The 17430-nt window shown below is 50.8% G+C and overlaps 1 protein-coding gene across 2 annotated transcripts in view; it reads left to right on the plus strand.

The window, feature by feature from the left end:
- The first annotated feature begins 85 nt into the window (after positions 1-85).
- The window catches only part of Smarcb1 (SWI/SNF related, matrix associated, actin dependent regulator of chromatin, subfamily b, member 1), a 22924-nt gene continuing 5579 nt past the window's right edge, over positions 86-17430 (plus strand). The window contains exons 1-7 of one of the 2 annotated variants that reach the window (XM_032888249.1): positions 86-397; positions 4110-4248; positions 5801-5930; positions 8872-9009; positions 10091-10218; positions 13585-13751; positions 15179-15369. In XM_032888249.1, coding sequence (XP_032744140.1) covers positions 305-397; positions 4110-4248; positions 5801-5930; positions 8872-9009; positions 10091-10218; positions 13585-13751; positions 15179-15369 — 986 coding nt within the window. In that variant the 5' untranslated portion in view covers positions 86-304. The remainder of the gene's footprint in view (positions 398-4109; positions 4249-5800; positions 5931-8871; positions 9010-10090; positions 10219-13584; positions 13752-15178; positions 15370-17430) is intronic. The other variant, XM_032888250.1, reaches the window with a different exon arrangement.

The raw sequence follows: 17430 nt of genomic DNA on the forward strand, positions 1-17430 counted from the left end.
ACCCGCCTGGAAGCAAAAGAAGCTCGGGTCCCTTTAAGGGCCTGCGGGAACGCGCTCGCGCAGGCGGCGGCGCGCACGTTAGCGTCAGCACCTCCACGCGCATGCGCACGGAGGGAGGCCTGCTCTTCGCAGAGACGGCTTAAGAACCTAGTAGTGACGCGAGCGCCTTCCCGGTTTGCCCGGCTCGCCCTGTCCGTCTTTCACCTCCCGGCCTCCGTTCCTTTCGGTCCGACGCGCCTCGGCCCCGCCCCAGCCCACCGGATTCTTTCCAGCTCGACCCCGGCTGCCAGTTTCCCCCGCCGCCATGATGATGATGGCGTTGAGCAAGACCTTCGGGCAGAAGCCCGTCAAGTTTCAGCTGGAGGACGACGGGGAGTTCTACATGATCGGCTCCGAGGTAGCCCGCGGCGCGTTCTCGGCTTCCCGAGCAGCGGCTGGCCGGCTCGAGTCCCGGGGCGGGCCAGTGCTCCCCGAGTGCGCGCCTCCATTCATCGCGGAGGCGGGCTCGTGCTCGCAGCTGGGGCGTGGCCTGGTGGGCGTGGCCTCTAGGTTTCCTTACCCACTTAACATTGTTCCGACCCTAAGCATCTGCCCTAGCTTAGAGCATCGAGCCGGTTCACTCTAGGCAAATGGAAAAAGGATGTTTGGGAAGCCCCTGGGTGCTTGGAGGTGCAGTACTGCCCTTGAGCCCTTCGGCAGCTCTCGTGCACCCCACTACCACGGTCTTGAAACCTCTAGTTGTAAGCCTGAGGCTTAGGAAAGTCTCCTCCCCTTTGTGTCCTTGTTTCTGTGGTGGAGTGCAGTAACATAAGTTTTATGATGTGTAGAAAGTGATTGGAGGAGGATGTTTGCTTTTGAGTGGTTGAGGCCCCAAGGCCAGAAGCACTAACATTTTGGAGATCTGTGAACTGATTTTGAGTCTTTATAGGGGATAAATCTAAGGATCGCTAACCCATAACTCATAACTAGAAGAGACAGCCCCTGTTCAGTTAAGTGGACACAGTTCCTTAGGTTCGCTCTTGTGTGTTGCTACCCCTTTCATAGGGCTCCCACATCAAATATCCTGCATATAAGGTAGTGACATTATGATTTGTAACTCTAGCAGAATTATAGTTATGAAGTAGCAACGGGAGAATTTTATGGTGAGGGGTCATCACAATATGAGAAACTGTATTAAAGGGTCACAGCATTAGGAAGGCTGAGAACCACTGTCTTAGAAAAACCCTACAATTAGACCTACAGACCAGCCAAATGTATGAAGTTTCTTTTTTTTCTTTTTTAAAACAGATTGTCTCAAACTAGCTTTTTTCCATCTAAGGGCAACTGCCAACCAGTTTATGTCTCCACTCCCCCCTTCTCTTTGAGACAAGATCTCATTGTGTGACCCTGGCTGGTTTGCAACTCCCCGTTGAGACCTGGCTAACCTTGAACTCACAGAAATCCACCTGCCTCTGCCTCTCAAGTGCTGGGATCAAAGCACTTGGTGCCACCACATCCGGTTTATGTTTCCTTTTTTTTTTTTTTTTTTTTTTTTTGTATTTTAAGCTGTGGGTGGCCAAGCACTAGGTTGCACCTTTAACCTGAACACCCCAGAGGTAGAATAGAGGTGAGTTTGAGTCCAGCCTGGCCTACGAGTCTCAGGAAAAAAAAAAAAACACATAAAATTCCAATATGTGAATATTAACCAGTAGACATATAGCATGTGTAAGGAGGTAGGTGCCCACCCTAGAGAGCTAACTAATGCCATTTCAAACTGTCAACAGTTACCTCCTGGCAGCTGTTGAGTGTCATATACCCATTAGGGCGTTGGTTGAATCAGGTAGTGGGACCAGTGTTGTCAGAAACATCTAGACTTAGCATTTCTGCTTTCACTGTTTTCCATTAAACAAAAAGTGCAGGCTGCCATGACTGTTCCCACCATCACCTCTGCTGCTGTTCCAAGGTGGCAGTGCTGGGGACGTGCAGTCAGGGCCCGGCCATCTCCCGTGGCTCGGAAGGGTGCTTGTTGGTCAATAGGCATTTGCGCAAATGCAAGGTCCAGTATGTAAGGAGTTGAAGGCTTGGAACAATCTATGGCGGGAGAATTTGTTGAAAGACGTTTCCCTGAACTGACCAGTGAAAGAGTAAATCTGGCCTGGGCTCTAAGAGGCTGGGGGTAGTTTTGAAAAGAAAATACACATCTGATGGAGCAATTGAGAGACAGCTCCTGGTCAGGTGGGAAGAACCTCGGGAGGCTTAGTGACAGCTTGCTGTGCCTCCTTACCCTCTCGCCACTCTGTTCTCTGCCTTCCTCAGTTCTCATACTGGGGAGCCCAGAGCCTTTGCACACTGAGCACGTGTTCTTGCACTGAGTACTCCTCTTGACCGGTTTTATTTTTCTCATGCATCCCGAGATGCTTAAACTGGAAATACATGTCTCTTGAGGTAATTGTCATCAAATGTTTTCGGTTTTAGAAGTCCAACCACAGCCTCCTTTTGGCCTCTTGACTCTTTGCCTTCCCAGTTGAATGAGAATAGTTATCCCCGAGACCAAAATGGGCGGTTTCTCACTCTTGGGAAGAGCACAGGGTCATATAGTACTTTCTGCAGTATTGTCTGGATGATGGATTCAGTTTTAGACAGATGGGCCAGACGCAGCACACTAGCAGTGTCTCTGACCTCTGTGGAGCTGCTTCGGAAGGACGTCTGCAGCGGATATGACTATGTCCCTGTCATCCTGTCATTTGCCACAGGAGTCACAGGACTTTGAAGAAATGAATGCCCAAGTCCAGAATCTCTATTTTGTATTTCAGAAAGAGCAAAGACTGATTTAGGAAAAGCCAAGTGGTCCAGCCTAGTGTTCTAGGGTTTGTGGTACACCACCCAGAGTAGCCATGGGAGACTACTTTGTAGTGCACGCCTTTAATCCCACCACCCAGTAGGCAGAGGCAGGCCTCTGAATCTCTGAGTTCAAGGACAGCCTGGTCCACATAATGAGTTCCAGGCCAACCAGGGCTATGCAGTGAGACTCTAGGGAAAAAGATGGACAATATCGCTAACTTTTTTCTAAAAATAAATGGAAACCATCCTTTTACCTTTGGGTGATAATGACCCACAAACCAAACAGCAGCCAGGAGTCTTTGCTGTTCTGTGTATAGACTGTTGGTCTCAGCACTCTAGCTATTGGTTACATAAATCTCTTCTGGAAGAAAAGTGCAGAAACTACCTTCACTTCATAAATGTACGCTATGCTAGGTAGATATGATGAAAAGAATAATAGAAGTGTTCCTTTCTGAAGCAGAATCCAGACTTGAGGGCCTGGTGTGGCCGTGCACACCTTTAATCCCAGGACTCAGTGGGCAGAGGCAGGCCAGTCCATCCTGAGTTCAAGGACAGCCTTGTCTACATAGTGAGTTCCAGGCCAGCCAGGGCTGCATAGTGAGAATCTGTCTTAGGGGAAAAGTCAGGGTTGTTAAGCACTCGATGGGTGAACAGAGGCCTAGACTCACTGCCAGAGTGAACACCTCACACCCATCTATTGGTTGTCCCCACAGTGTGACTCTGAAGATAGCATTTCTGAAAAGTCAGTGAGACCGTAGAACATCTTAAAAACAGTCGTAGGCCTCCGTCTAATCAGGGGCCGTGCTTACAGTATTGCTACAAACAAACTGAGGGGAAGTAGTGATTTACAGGCTAGGCTAGGGATTACTAATACAGTACTTTTTTTAGACTCTAGAAAATTCTTTGGCATCTCTGTTTTGAGTTTTATTACTAAACAAAGCAACATAGGCAACGGGACAAATTATCTCGCATCTGTCTAAAATTAAAAACTTTTTGGTGTTTATTGCCTTGTAAAAATATCAAAGTCGCTTCTTAAGATGAAAGAAGGTCACAGGAGTCTTAGATTTCAGAAAAGTGCCAACATCTCTAGTCAGGTCAAAATCATAAGCTTCTTACTAAGCTCTGGGATCAGGAGACACAGATGCCAGCCAGATGTGCACTGCTGTTGAACCCTTGATGTCAGCAGAATGTGTTTGCTGACTCCTGAAAGCCCGGCGTCTGGAGGCATTGTCTCGGCATGGTGGTAGGTAGCCCGACCCTCATAATGAGCCTTCTTGCTTTACCCATAGGTGGGAAACTACCTGCGTATGTTCCGAGGTTCTCTGTACAAGAGATACCCCTCACTCTGGCGGCGACTAGCCACTGTGGAAGAAAGGAAGAAAATAGTGGCATCGTCACATGGTAAAAAAACAAAACCTAACACTAAGGGTGCGTCTTCACGAGGGTTTGTAAACCTGTTTCAAAACCACTCGCTTATGTCACGGAGATAAAACGTTTTCACTCCAGTGTCTTCATTGCAGCCTGACCTCAGTTCGGTAGGGAGCATCCCGGGGCGGGCCACCCTGCCAGTGCACACGGGCCTCAGGAGAGAGTGGCTCAAACTCCCCTGTTGTGTGTTCCTGGCTGGGCCAGCGGGTGTGTGAGGGGCTGGGCCAGGGCAGTAGCAGGTGCTGTGAAGACATGTTGGTCTCAAAACGTTTTAGGAATGCTGAGATTTGCTACCATTTGCTGAGTGTGTCGCTGTAGTCATCCTTGCGGCCGTAGACGGTGGCCCCAGCCCTCTCTCCTCTGGGGCTGTCACCGCTTCCCTCCCACAGCACATCTGTCTGTACTACTTCATGTTGACAACCGGCGTGTTGAGCTCACGTGCATGTACCCATTCCGTGGCCCGCCCTGTGCCTGGGGCTTGCCAGGTGAGCCATCTGATGCCAGCGAACCTAGGGCAAGCTCTGGGCTGTGGCAGCTCTTCAGCGTGACACTGCCCCATAGTCTTGGCGCTCCAGCGTATGGGCTCGGGTGTGGCTGCAGCATGCCATCTGGCAAGTGGCAGAACTGCTCTCCACTCAGCAGAGGCACCCTGTAGAGAGCTGCCCGGGGCCTGGGTGCATGTGTGCGTGCATGCAAGCATGCGTGCTCCCCAGCACTCTGTCGTCTGTCTCGTCTGTAGGTGCTGATGTAGTTTTGTCTGTTGTGGTAAATTGGGGTTCTTTTACTGCAGGAGCCAGAGCTGCTTTTGTTCACTACTAAAACAGACCCACTGTTGCCTAAAACAGTTTCGTTTGTATCCCTTGGGCCACAAATGGAGGACGGTCAGGAGGACTGCCTAGCTCTGCCTACCCTTCCTTGAATTCCTATGAAGTCCCACTGGTCTTTCTGCTGTGCTCCTTCCTTCCTTCCCTCCCTGTGGTTGAGAGATTCCTCCAGTGAAGCTAAGCAGGTCCTGCAGATAACTAGCAGCTCTTGACAAAGGCCCTAGAAGAGCTGGACTCACGTCGGATGAAGTCTGTCTTGGTTTCCAGACGGCACATCTGCACTGGCTCGGGCATGGTAACTCCTGCTTGAGGCGAACACTTCTTTCCAACTCTCTGGGCTCTTGTTTTAAAAGAAAAGTCGTCATCTTTCATCTGTCTCGTCCTTGCTTTGTGTTTAGATTGTGGCAGTGTCAGACCTCTTCCCACTGGGGTGTTGTCCGGCAGCTTCCTGGCAGCCCCTGAGCTGCAGCTGCCCCGAACATCTCTGCCTCCGAGCCAATGCTCTTAGGAGGTGAATTCCTCAAATCCATCCTGCCGAGGCTTCCTCCTCTAAAATGTCTAGGCCAAGCCTCAGGCCGCTCGCCCGTTTGGAAGAGGCTGGCACTCAGCAGTAGAGTTTGACACCTCGCTTCCCGCCTCCTGCATGTGAGGACCTCATGTGCTGTATCGATGGTTGGCAGCCATCACACTGCAGCAGTGTGACCGCACTGGGCCTTCTCTGCTTATAGACCATGGATACACCACCCTGGCCACCAGCGTGACACTACTGAAAGCCTCAGAGGTGGAAGAGATTCTGGACGGCAATGACGAGAAGTACAAGGCTGTGTCCATCAGCACAGAGCCCCCAACCTACCTCAGGTACGTCTTCTAATCCTGGTGTGCTCCGGGGACATGGGCGGGCAGGCGGGCGTTCCCACCCTGAAGAGCAGGCTAAAGTGAGCTGAACTGCCCTTCAACCCTTTCCTCGCTGAGTTCATAATTGCCTGACCTGGGCTTCTAAGTTTCTTCTGTATCTTTGGAATTCTGAAGAAACGGGCCAAGACTTGAGTTCTGAAATGTAATATTCCAAAATTGGGATTCATTTACCAAAAAAAACCAATGGTGACTTAGATAAATTCCCAAAAGAAACAATAGATTTAAATGTATGTATGTATGTATGTATGTATGTATGTATGTATGTATGTAGTGTATAGTGTATGAATGTATGTGTGTGTGTGTATGTATGTATGTATGTATGTATGTATGTATGTATGTGGAACTTTAAAAGAACTTTTTTGAGAAGCATCTCATGTAGCCCAGGCTGGCCTTAAACTGGCCATGTAGTTAAGCATGGTGTTAAACTTCCAATCCTCCTGCCTCCACCTCCTGAATGCTTGGATTACAGGTGCGTGCCGCCATGCTTGCTTATGACAGTGCTGGGGATGGCGCCCAGGACTTGGTACCTGCTCGGCGAGCGCTCTACCGACTGACCTGTATCCTCAGGTCCACACAAACTTTGGTTTTGTTTTTGAGACAGGGTCTCTGTGTGTAGCTCTGACTATCCTGGAACTCACTCTGTAAAACAGGCTGACCTCAAACTCAGATCACCATACTTGGAAAGCAGGTGCATTTGCCCCGTTAGCCATCTTCCCAGCCTAGAACAGAACTTTTTTTTTTTTCCTTTTTTCTTTTTTTCAGAGCTGGGGACCGAACCCAGTGCCTTGGCAAGCTCTCTACCGCTGAGCTAAATCCCCAACCCCAGAACAGAACTTTTGTTATGGATGGCAAATCACTGTAAATGTCCTGTGTTGTATCTGTGTCTCCACACCTCGACTCAGACGTGCACTGAGAACCCCGTAGGTTTGGTGAGCTGGAGCGATGCTAGTGACTGAACCCAGGACCCCGTGACTTTGTGTTCCATCTCTGAGCTGCACCCCAGACCACAGTGTACAAGAAACTAGAGTGCAGTGCATATCTAGTGATACAGGGGGGAAACAAACATGGCAGGAATGTTTGTCGTCTACGTGATCTTGTTCTCCTGGGTGAGGCTGAGGATGGAACTCGGGGCCCCATTGCTACTTGTGTGCACACTCTCCCATTGAGCTGCATTGCAGTCACTGTGACCCCCACCTCTAATCGCAGACCGACCTCTAAAGTGAATGCACGAGGGTGTGGGTCTAAAGGCCTGCGTGGACTAACAGTGAGACCTTATCAAGAGACAAAAGAAAGTTTTAATGTCCAGACCCCAAGGTGCTGAGGGGAGGTATTGTTCAGGGCGATGCGGTTATGGGGAGCGTTTCCAACCAGGCTTTCCCTCGTCTCCTTGTTAGATTGCTTTCTGGTCCCCCTCGGCCCCCAAAGGGGTGGCACTCATCCAGCCTGGTGAGCCATGTAGACGTGTGCTCAGCAGATTCTTGCCGTTCCCCCTCGGCCCCTCAGGGATGTGGTAAGAACATAAGGATAGCTGGACCTCGCCAGGAAGTCACTGACGGAAATTATGTGCACATGGGTGACACTTTTATGTTTGCACACGTCAGCTGGGAAGCCTTATACAGTGGTAAACAGTTTCTCGGTTGTGTCAGCTGAGGGCCAGCTGAGGGAGTACAGGCCTGTTGTCCTGGAAGCCAAAGCAACAGGGAGAGCTATAGTGCTCTGTCAGCCTGACAAAGGGCCCGAAGCCTGCCTATCCTGTCCCCTCTTGGGATTCTTGGGAAGCTTGGAGGTAGGGCAGGAGTTGAGGTCAGCACAGAAGAGGTGAACAGTGAATATCGGTAGTTTCTAAATACCAGCCCAGCTGCCCTGGGGTTGTCTGCAGGGTGCAAAAACTGCCAGCCCTCTCCAGAGTTCGACCCCACTCACTTGCTGGGTGGGGCTTAGGAATCTGCCACTTAAAATTTCATGCTCTTCTAGAGCCACGTGTCCACGTGGGCTGAGGTAGACACTGGTCTGCTGCCCCAGCTACTAAACCCCAGGTGGGCAAATGCTGGCAAATGAGTCCCCAGGCCTCAAAGGTGGGAGCACATCATGAGGACAGAGCCAGGCCCGCCGTGCTTGAGACCAGACTCTGTACTGTGCCCTTCCCCAGAGGGTGGTCCCAGACCTTGCATTAAGGGTATTAGTGGCCCTGGCTTTTTAGAAATTTCCTTCAAAAATAAAAGTTAGAGTTAAAGGCTCTGCCACGGAGGACCGAGTCCCACCCTCTCTTAGGAAGGACAGATGGCACCCTTGGGACACTAGTGACGGCGTCTTCAGGGGCTGTGAGCGCAGCGTGGGGATATAACAGTGCTGCAGCCTCGTTTCTGCTGCCGTGTGAAATACTCTGACCAAAGACAAGCGCCTTAGGAGGAAAGGGGTTTACTCGGTTACAGTGCAGTGTGGAGGGCAGCAAGGCTCAAAGGCTTTCCATCCCTGCCAAGAGCAGAGAGCAGCTACCTGCCCTGCCTGCGGGTATCAGCTAACTTGGCTTTCATTCTCTCTTTTTTCTATTTCTTTCTTTTTCTCTTCTTTTTTGGCAGGATTTCACTCTGTAGCCCTAGCTGGCCTGGAACTCAGAGATCCACCTGCCTCTCTGTTCCTCCTGAGTGCTGGGATTAAAGGCTTCCCCACCATTCCCTGTCCTGTATCTGATACTTCTGTGGCCTTTGCACACAGGTACCTCCAGGCGCCAGGAGGAGTCCCACGGTGTAAGAAATGCCCAGATGCCCTCACAGGAGCATGGAGGCTGTCGGGCACAGTAGTGCCCACTGAACGTGAGCAGGGCGTCGCAGTGAGCAGCATCTAAGCCCTGCTCTGATGGGGTTACTTCCTCCTGTCTCTCCAGGGAACAGAAGGCCAAGAGAAACAGCCAGTGGGTCCCCACCCTGCCCAACAGCTCCCACCATCTGGACGCTGTGCCGTGCTCCACCACCATCAATAGGAATCGCATGGGTCGGGACAAGAAGAGAACCTTCCCCTTGTGGTGAGTTAGCGTTGGCCTCTGCACAGATCCCCGTCATCCTCCAGCGTGCTTCAGTCTCCTTCTCAGATGCTGCCCTGCCACTGCCTCAGACGCTGTTCTCTTCCTTCCAGGACATCATCCGTGGCTTTCCCTGTCTTCCCTGGCCCCCTGCTCTGTTCTCTCACAGTCTTCCCCTCCCCTCACACCTCAGTGTGATTCTTGGGGGCACAGTCCCAAGGCTGTCCCTGTCCCTGCACATGTTCCATTTGATCCAAACGCCTGTCTGGAAGGTGTCAGGAAATACAGGTGACGTGTCAGTCTCTGTGGCTGCTGAAACAAACCACTGTAGTGACTTAAAACTGTGGATTTAGTCTCTCCTGGTCTGAGATACGGTCACAGGCCACAGTGAGGGTGTGGGCAGGCCATTGCTCCCTTCAGAGGCTCTGGGTGTGGCTGTGGAAGCTGCTGCTCACCCCTTCCTCAGCTAACAGCCACAACCACACCACTCCAGTCTCTGCTCCAGCGTGGTCATGTGGATTCCCCCGTGTCTGACAGCTCCCACTGGGTTTCTTAGAAGAACAGTTAACATGTAGGGCTTCCCCTGTCCATGCCATGCTTTGAGTTGGTGAGTACAGTGGGTCTCCTGAAGACACTTGCCTTTCGTGGTCCCTCCTTAAGCTTTGACCTGTGGCCCTTAGTACCACCACCACCCCACCCCCACCCCCACCCCCACCGCCGCCCGAGATAGTCTCTGAGCTTTAAGGGGAAGAGATGATTTTTGTTTTTTTCGAGACAGGATCTCACCCTGTGTCCCAACATGACTCCACACTCTTGGCAGATTGTCTCAGCCTTCCAAGGCTGGGGTGTAGGCATGAGCTCCAGACTCTGATAGCGCATCTAGGTCTTCTCTCGGGGCAGCATCTTCCTGGCTCTTCCTGATGCATTCATGAAGCACGCTGCCCCGCCCTGTTGGAGAACATAACCGTGGATGAGCTTGAGCCTGTACTGCCCCCTGCATTCCCTGACTGGCCTCGGGACTCCTGATGACCTCTTCTGTGCTACCTGGAGCCCTGACTGACAGCTGCTGCCCTTTCACTTTCAGCTTTGATGACCACGACCCAGCTGTGATCCATGAGAATGCATCTCAGCCCGAGGTACTGGTCCCCATCCGGCTGGACATGGAGATTGACGGGCAGAAGCTGCGAGATGCTTTTACCTGGAACATGAATGGTATGTGATAGCTGGTTTTGCCCGAGCCTTATTGAAATGCCCACTTTCCTCCAGCCGCCCATCCGGCAGATTCTAGACTTGACATCTGAAGCATGGTGATATAATTCTTAAGGCTGCAAACTCTGGTTCATTCTGCTTCTGCCATGTGCCCTATTCCTTATGGGCTGGGCATGTGTCTTAGGTTTTGTCTGCTTGGTTGGTTGGTTGGTTTTCTTTTTGCTGTAGCAGGATACCCAAACCTGGGCAATTTATAAATAAACATAAGAGACTCACTCTGGTGAGTCTCTGAAGGCTGGGAGGTTCAGGGTTCAGCTGCTAAAGAAGGTTTGCATCTGTTGAGGCCTCACATTGCTTCAGCTCCTGGCAGAAAGCGGAAGTGAGGTGATTAAGAGACAAAATGAGGACATGGTTAGTGTAGTCTGCCTTGTAGACAGAACCAACTTAACAAGAATAAGCACACTCATTAGAGAAGGCCCTGCCTGCCTGCCTTATACTTCCAGCTCTCAATAAATAAATACACGTATAAATATAAGTAATTCAGAAATTAATTAGCTAGACCTAGGCGGTGGTGGTGTATGTCCTTAGTCCCAGTACTGGGAGGCAGAAGCAGGCAGATTTCTATAAGTTCAAGGCCAGCCTGGTCTATGCAGTGAGTTTCAAGACAGCCAGAGCTACAGCGTGAGACCCTGTTCCAAAACATAAACAAAAAAAGGCACTTCTCAAATCAGGCACTCTGATCTGTCATGTGCCTGCCTATAGCCCAGCACTTTGGAAGCGGGCCGGGGGATGGCACAGTCATGGTCAGCTTACGCTAATTTGTAAGGCTCTAAAGAACAAACATACAATAAAACAAACACAAACCAGCGATAGCCACAGGTGAGTTTGAGGTGCTGCCGTCCTGTGAGTAGGTTAGCTCTAGGTCAGTGGTTCTCATCCTGTGGGGCATGACCTTTGTGAGGTTAAGTATCAGATATTTACATTTCAATTCATAATAGTAGCAAACTTACAGTTAGGAAGTAGCAAGGACATCATTTTGTGGTGGGGGTCAGCACAACATGAGGAACTGTATTAAAGGGTCCCAGCATTAGGAAGGTTGAGAACCACTGCTGTAGGGACCTGGCATGACAAAATCTGTAGTTCCAGTGATGCCCAAGGCATCGCTCAGGTCCATCCCGCTGTGTCCAAACTGCTCACCCACAGCTTAGCCTCGAACATCACAAGGCCACTGTGCTCTCGTGCCTCCCCACCCTCACCCTCTCCTAGTCCTGCTGGTTTTTGACAAAACGATGCAAATGCAGCTGATTGGAGGAAAGATAGTCCTTTGCACGGAATGATGCTAGAGCAGTCGGACAGCCAAGCGAACCTCAACCTAATCTCACACCTGATGTTGAACTCTAGAGAGATCACAGACTTAATGTGCACAAAACACAAAACTATAAAACTTGTTGGGGGAAAGTATAAGAGAAAATCTTGGGTGTTTAGGACAGACAGAAGACCCTCTGGACACCAGCACATGGTCCAGAATAGAAAAGACTTCATTAAAACTTTGCCCTGTAGAAGACCCTGTCAGAGGGTCAAAGGACTCGGGTAGAGGTGCACACGTCTGATCCCAGCACGTGGGCAGACTCAAGGGCTGCATAGCGAGTCACAAGCCAGCCAGGCAGGGCTAAATAGTGAGACCCTGTCTCAAAAAAGGAAAAGTTAACAGGAAATGGAATATGATGACAGGACTTCACATATTTGTGTGAAGTGAAAGATCAAATTGTCCAAACTCTAGAAAGCAACAACTTAACTAGAATGATCATGGTCTGCAGAGAGGGCGCAGGGAGGGCGCAGGGAGGGTGCAGGGAGGGCGCAGACTGTAGAACACTGACTGCTCTTCAGGAGGAGCCAGGTTCAATCTCTAGCACCCACACAGGAGCTCACAGTGGTGTGTAATTCCACTTCAGGGGAATCTAATGCCTTCTGCCTCTAAAGACATAAGATACGCAAGTGGTACACAGATGTGTGTACAAACCCAGCAACCACACGTAAATCAGTGTAACGAAGTGTTTTAGAGTAAGGACCGGAGACGTGAACATGTATCTCACTGAAGATGCTTAGATGGAGGGAAACACTGGGAGGTGCTCTGCTTTGTTAGCTGCTGGAGAAGTGCAGAGTGAAACCAGTGACGTCACCTGCTGCTGGTGAGAGTCCTGAACACGCTGCTGGGAGGACCAGTGTCTAAGCTGCTCTGAAGAACAGTCCAACACTAAACAGGACTGCCTTATGGGTGAGCAGCGCAGTGTGGGCGTGAGTCCCAGAGCAGCTGTGTACACCAAAGCCCACGTGTAGGTATGGAGAGCAGCTCTGGGCATAAGAGGCAGAAGTTAGAAAAAGCCCGGATGCCCTACAGTGGGCAGACAGAAGCCCGGATGCCCTGCAGCGGGCAGACAGAAGCCCGGATGCCCTGCAGCGGGCGGACAGAAGCCCGGATGCCCTACAGTGGGCAGACAGAAGCCCGGATGCCCTACAGTGGGCAGACAGAAGCCCGGATGCCCTGCAGCGGGCGGACAGAAGCCCGGATGCCCTGCAGCGGGCAGACAGAAGCCTGGATGCCCTGCAGTGGGCGGACAGAAGCCCGGATGCCCTGCAGTGGGCGGACAGAAGCCCGGATGCCCTGCAGTGGGCGGACAGAAGCCCGGATGCCCTGCAGTGGGCGGACAGAAGCCCGGATGCCCTGCAGTGGGCGGACAGAAGCCCGGATGCCCTGCAGCGGGCAGACAGAAGCCCGGATGCCCTGCAGCGGGCAGACAGAAGCCCGGATGCCCTGCAGCGGGCAGACAGAGCCCGGAGAAGCCCGGATGCCCTGCAGCGGGCGGACAAGTGAATAGAAGGTGTGTTCTGCAGAATGCTGGTCATCAGTAGGAAGGGAGGAACAGCCTCATGCATTGTTCAGGAATTTTTGTTAGGTATGGCTCCAGCTCTTCAGATGCTCGAGTTACAGAAACAGGTGTCACAGGTGAAGGGTGACCGGTGTCACGTAGGTGTAGCCTCAAAAGAACAATAGAGGGGTCCTGGTACTGATGGAAATGTCCTGCATCCTGACAGCCCAAGTCTCACTCTGGTTCATGGATATGAACCATGGGAAGATGCTCATGGGCAGGAGCAGATATTTACAGGGTATGGGCCAGAAAGGAAAGGATGTTTCTTCCTCTGCTGCTGTGAGTGTCTGGGAAGGCCAGGTTCAGGTCCCCAGTTGTCCACATCTGTGTGAGAAGAGGTTTGTCAAAGGAGGAAGGGATGAGAGAGAAACCAGGGCAGTGTGAGTACCATGAAATGAGGCACTACAAATAGATTGGAATGTTTGCATTTTTCTGGTTTCAGAGAAGCTAATGACCCCAGAGATGTTTTCAGAAATACTTTGTGATGACCTGGACTTGAATCCACTGACTTTTGTGCCGGCTATTGCCTCTGCCATTCGACAGCAGATCGAGTCCTACCCCACAGACAGCATCCTGGAGGACCAATCTGACCAGCGTGTCATCATCAAGGTAGGTGCTAAGAGTACACTCAGCCCTTGGTGGAAGCCTGTCAGAGTTCCTTGCTGTGAGATAGTTTCTGGGATGACATCTTTCAGGGACAACCTGACTAAGTGCTCAGCAATGGGTGGGCTGACTTTTCAAAGTGTCACATTGTGGGTAGGACAGCCAGTGCTGCTGTATCCATCAGGGGCTGAGCCAGCCCCAGAGTTAGGAGACCCCACAGTGAGGTGTGCAGCGTCAGTGTGATGTTCCTATGGGCTGGGCTAGAAATACTTTATGATTCAAATACCTGTTTGTATTCCTGCTTTCAGTTCTTTGGGTTTATACTCCAAATTAAAGTTAAGTTAGTTAAAATTAAGCAAGTTAAAATTGGTAGGTCACGGTGGTTGAGAGCACTGGTTGCTCTTCCGAAGGACCTGGGTTTAATACCCAGCATCCACATGGCAGTTCACAAGTGTCTGTAACTCCAGGATCTAACAACCTCACACAGACATACATATAAGCAAAACACCAATACACATTAAATAAAAATAATAAATCTTAGGAAAGAAAATTCTAGGTCACTTGGCTACCCTTTATTATTCTGAGGACCTACCGGACTTGTACAGGAGTTACACCGTCTTGTGCCCCCACTAACCGTGCACTACAGTTCCAGTTTCTCCCCGGGGTAGGTCAGTAAAAGTTATCATAACCAGCCTGCCTCCCTCCCTCGTTTCCTCCTTCCCTCTTTCTTCACTCCCCGTTTCTTTCTCCCTTTCTTGTTTGAATGTAGCCATCCTAATGGGTGTTGAGTATCGGATCATGTGGAATCTTTTTTAGCTTCCGTATCAGTGTGTGTGCACTTATGCATGTGTCTTACTGTATTGATTTTTTTCTTTATTATCGGTGTGCCACCATGAGCATGTGGAGGGCAGAGCGCGTGTTTGTGGAGTTACTGTTTTCCTTCCATGAAGTTTGGGGCTAGCTTATCTTTCTAAGGGGTGAAGGAACATAGGGTCAGTGTACTCGTGAGCTGCTTGGTAGGATGCTTGTAAAGTGGGGGCATTAGGGTATGGACAATGGCTTAAAGTAGGCTCCAGGACAATCTCTGTAAGCGGAGCTCTGCATGGCCAGCATAGCTACATAAAGGTTGATTGCCCGAGGTGGGAAGGACAAGGAAGACACTGGTCAGCGTGGGACACAAGGGGATGAGAAGACAGGTTAAGAAGGGATCCGGTGCCCAGAACCTCAGTGTCTAGTGGCAACCTGGGAAGTTGGTTCTGTTCTATAAATAAGGAGCTAGACAGACAAGGGCTAGCCTTGGTCCTCAGCTTCTGAGTGACGGGCATAAATGCTTCAGACCTGGCTGTTCAGAATGGCTTGTCCCCACCTCCTCCCGGCTTTCCTGGGTGACTAACTTTCCGGCTTTCACTTGTGCTTCTTGGTTCCTGCCGCAGCTGAACATCCATGTGGGGAACATCTCCCTGGTGGACCAGTTTGAATGGGACATGTCAGAGAAAGAGAACTCCCCAGAGAAGTTTGCCCTGAAGCTGTGCTCGGAGCTGGGCTTGGGCGGGGAGTTTGTCACCACCATTGCGTACAGCATCCGAGGACAGCTGAGCTGGCACCAGAAGACCTATGCCTTCAGGTAGGACAACTAGCACACTCTCCTTTCCCCTGGTCTTGCATTCTTGTCACTCCTTGCCCCCACTGGGAAAGGACCTCATTGAGAACTGGAATGCTTAGGAAAAGCGAGAGCAGAGGACTTTCTGCAGACTCGGCAGTTCAGGAAGTTTGTTAGTAGGTGTGAACTCAGATCGGTTTACCAGACATCCCAAGAATCAGCTTTCTTAGGGATTTCTGTAATAGGAGCAAGAGAAAAGGGGGTCCGGAGAGAGGCAGTCTCGGGGATCCAGTGCTCTCTGTGAGCACCAGGAATGCAAGGGGTATGTAGCCATGTGTATGCAGGCAGTACACCCAAACACATAAAATAGTAAGAATGTTTTGGAGTGGGGGGGTAACAAGAAATGAGGTGCGTCCTAAAGGGTACGAGCCCCTCCGCCCAAGCGCTTGAGAAGCTAAGCAGGCCGGGGAGTTGCTTGCTCAGACTCCTCTGTCAGCCCCTCGGCCAAGCAGTTCTGTTTTCTAGCCTTGATGTCTGTCCTTGTATGGAGCCAAGGCCAGCAAGCCTCAGCCAATGTAAAAGGGCTTTCCTCCCCGGAGTCAAGCCGAGGTAACATTGTTTAGGTCCTGGGAGTGTCACTGATAGAGGATGCATCCACAGCCAGTTGAGTGGGAACCCACTTTGAGGATGTGCATATGCTCCCAGCAGCAAGGTACCGAGTGTCTGCCTTCGCCCTGCTGTGCGGCAGCTTTAAGTGCTATGGTCAGGGCTCGAAGCTTCTCGAGGCTCATGATGGGTCCTGCTGGCGTCCTTTTCTTCTCTTGCCAACCCTTAGCAGCATTTATGCTGTCGTGGCCCAGGTGGCTTCCAGTCTCCTGGCCACCTGCAGTTTTTCCATGCTCCAGAACAAGCCCTCTGGAAGGCACCCAGTAGTGTTACATTAGGACTCAAGGACTCTATTGCCTGAGTCCCAGATGTGGACAGGAAGGCCCTGGCTCTGCTGTGATCGATCCTTAGTGTTCTGGGTTCAGATTTCGAATCCTTGGGAATAGGTGTAGGCCTACTCTGGTTGAAATCTGAGCAAATAAATGTCCTTTCACTGTGACTTGCCTAGATTCCTGGAATGTCTCAAGTACTTGCTTTCAGAATCAGAAAGGGCTATTTTATCTTCCCAGCCAGTCGGGCCTGGTGAGCTCTCAGTACCTGTCCTGTGTGTTGGACCATTTGGGCATCTGGGATGCTTCACACACTGCATGAGACCTAGCAGTGACAGACAGGACATAGGAGAATCAGAGGGGACAGCCAGCACTCCTGACTCTCCCTGCACTCTCAGCTCTGCATCACTTCACCCCACAGACAACGTAGAACCACTCGTCACAGGCAAATGATTGTCCTTCCCGTGCTTACAGCTCCTCCCTGGTAGGAGGAGTCCCAGCCTGGTCTCAGTTGGAAGTCTCTACCGTGTTGGAAGCACACTAAACTTCTCTGAGCCAGGCTGCCAGTCTCTGCTGTCTCTGCCCCATCTCCTTCCGTACCCAGCCTACCAGTCTCGTTTTAGGGTATCTGGCACCCTCTTCTGGCCTCCCATGTGCACTCCAAATATGTGCACATTGTATACATGCATACATATGGAGCAAAGCACTCATAAAATAGTAGAGCAGATAATCTTTCTCAATTAAATTTATTTTTAAAAGAAGGGCTGCAACGGGGCCGAAGAATTGGGTAGTTAAGAGCACTGTCTGCTCTTCCAGAGAACCAGGTTCAATTCCCAGCACATACAGGGCAGATCACATCTGTCTGTTTCTCTAATTCCAGGGGATCCAACAGACATATGTGCAGTTAAAACACTAATGAACATTAAAAAATAAAATAAATTATTCAAAAAAAGCAGGGCCTTAACAAATGCGGGGAAGCAGATTGGCTCTGATGAGGAGGAGCTGAGGAGGCAGCAGGAGCTGTTGCTCTTAGAATTGCCTAATAATTCCTCCTGAGCCAACCCTGTGCGCAAGCCAGGGGGCAGAGAAGAGCTTCCTGCCTGGACAGGAGAAAACAGGCATGTTACTTGTGGTCGCGAATGTGGTTTGA

The sequence above is a fragment of the Rattus rattus genome, chromosome 18 (genome assembly GCF_011064425.1).
Source record: "Rattus rattus isolate New Zealand chromosome 18, Rrattus_CSIRO_v1, whole genome shotgun sequence".
Lineage (NCBI taxonomy): Eukaryota > Metazoa > Chordata > Mammalia > Rodentia > Muridae > Rattus > Rattus rattus.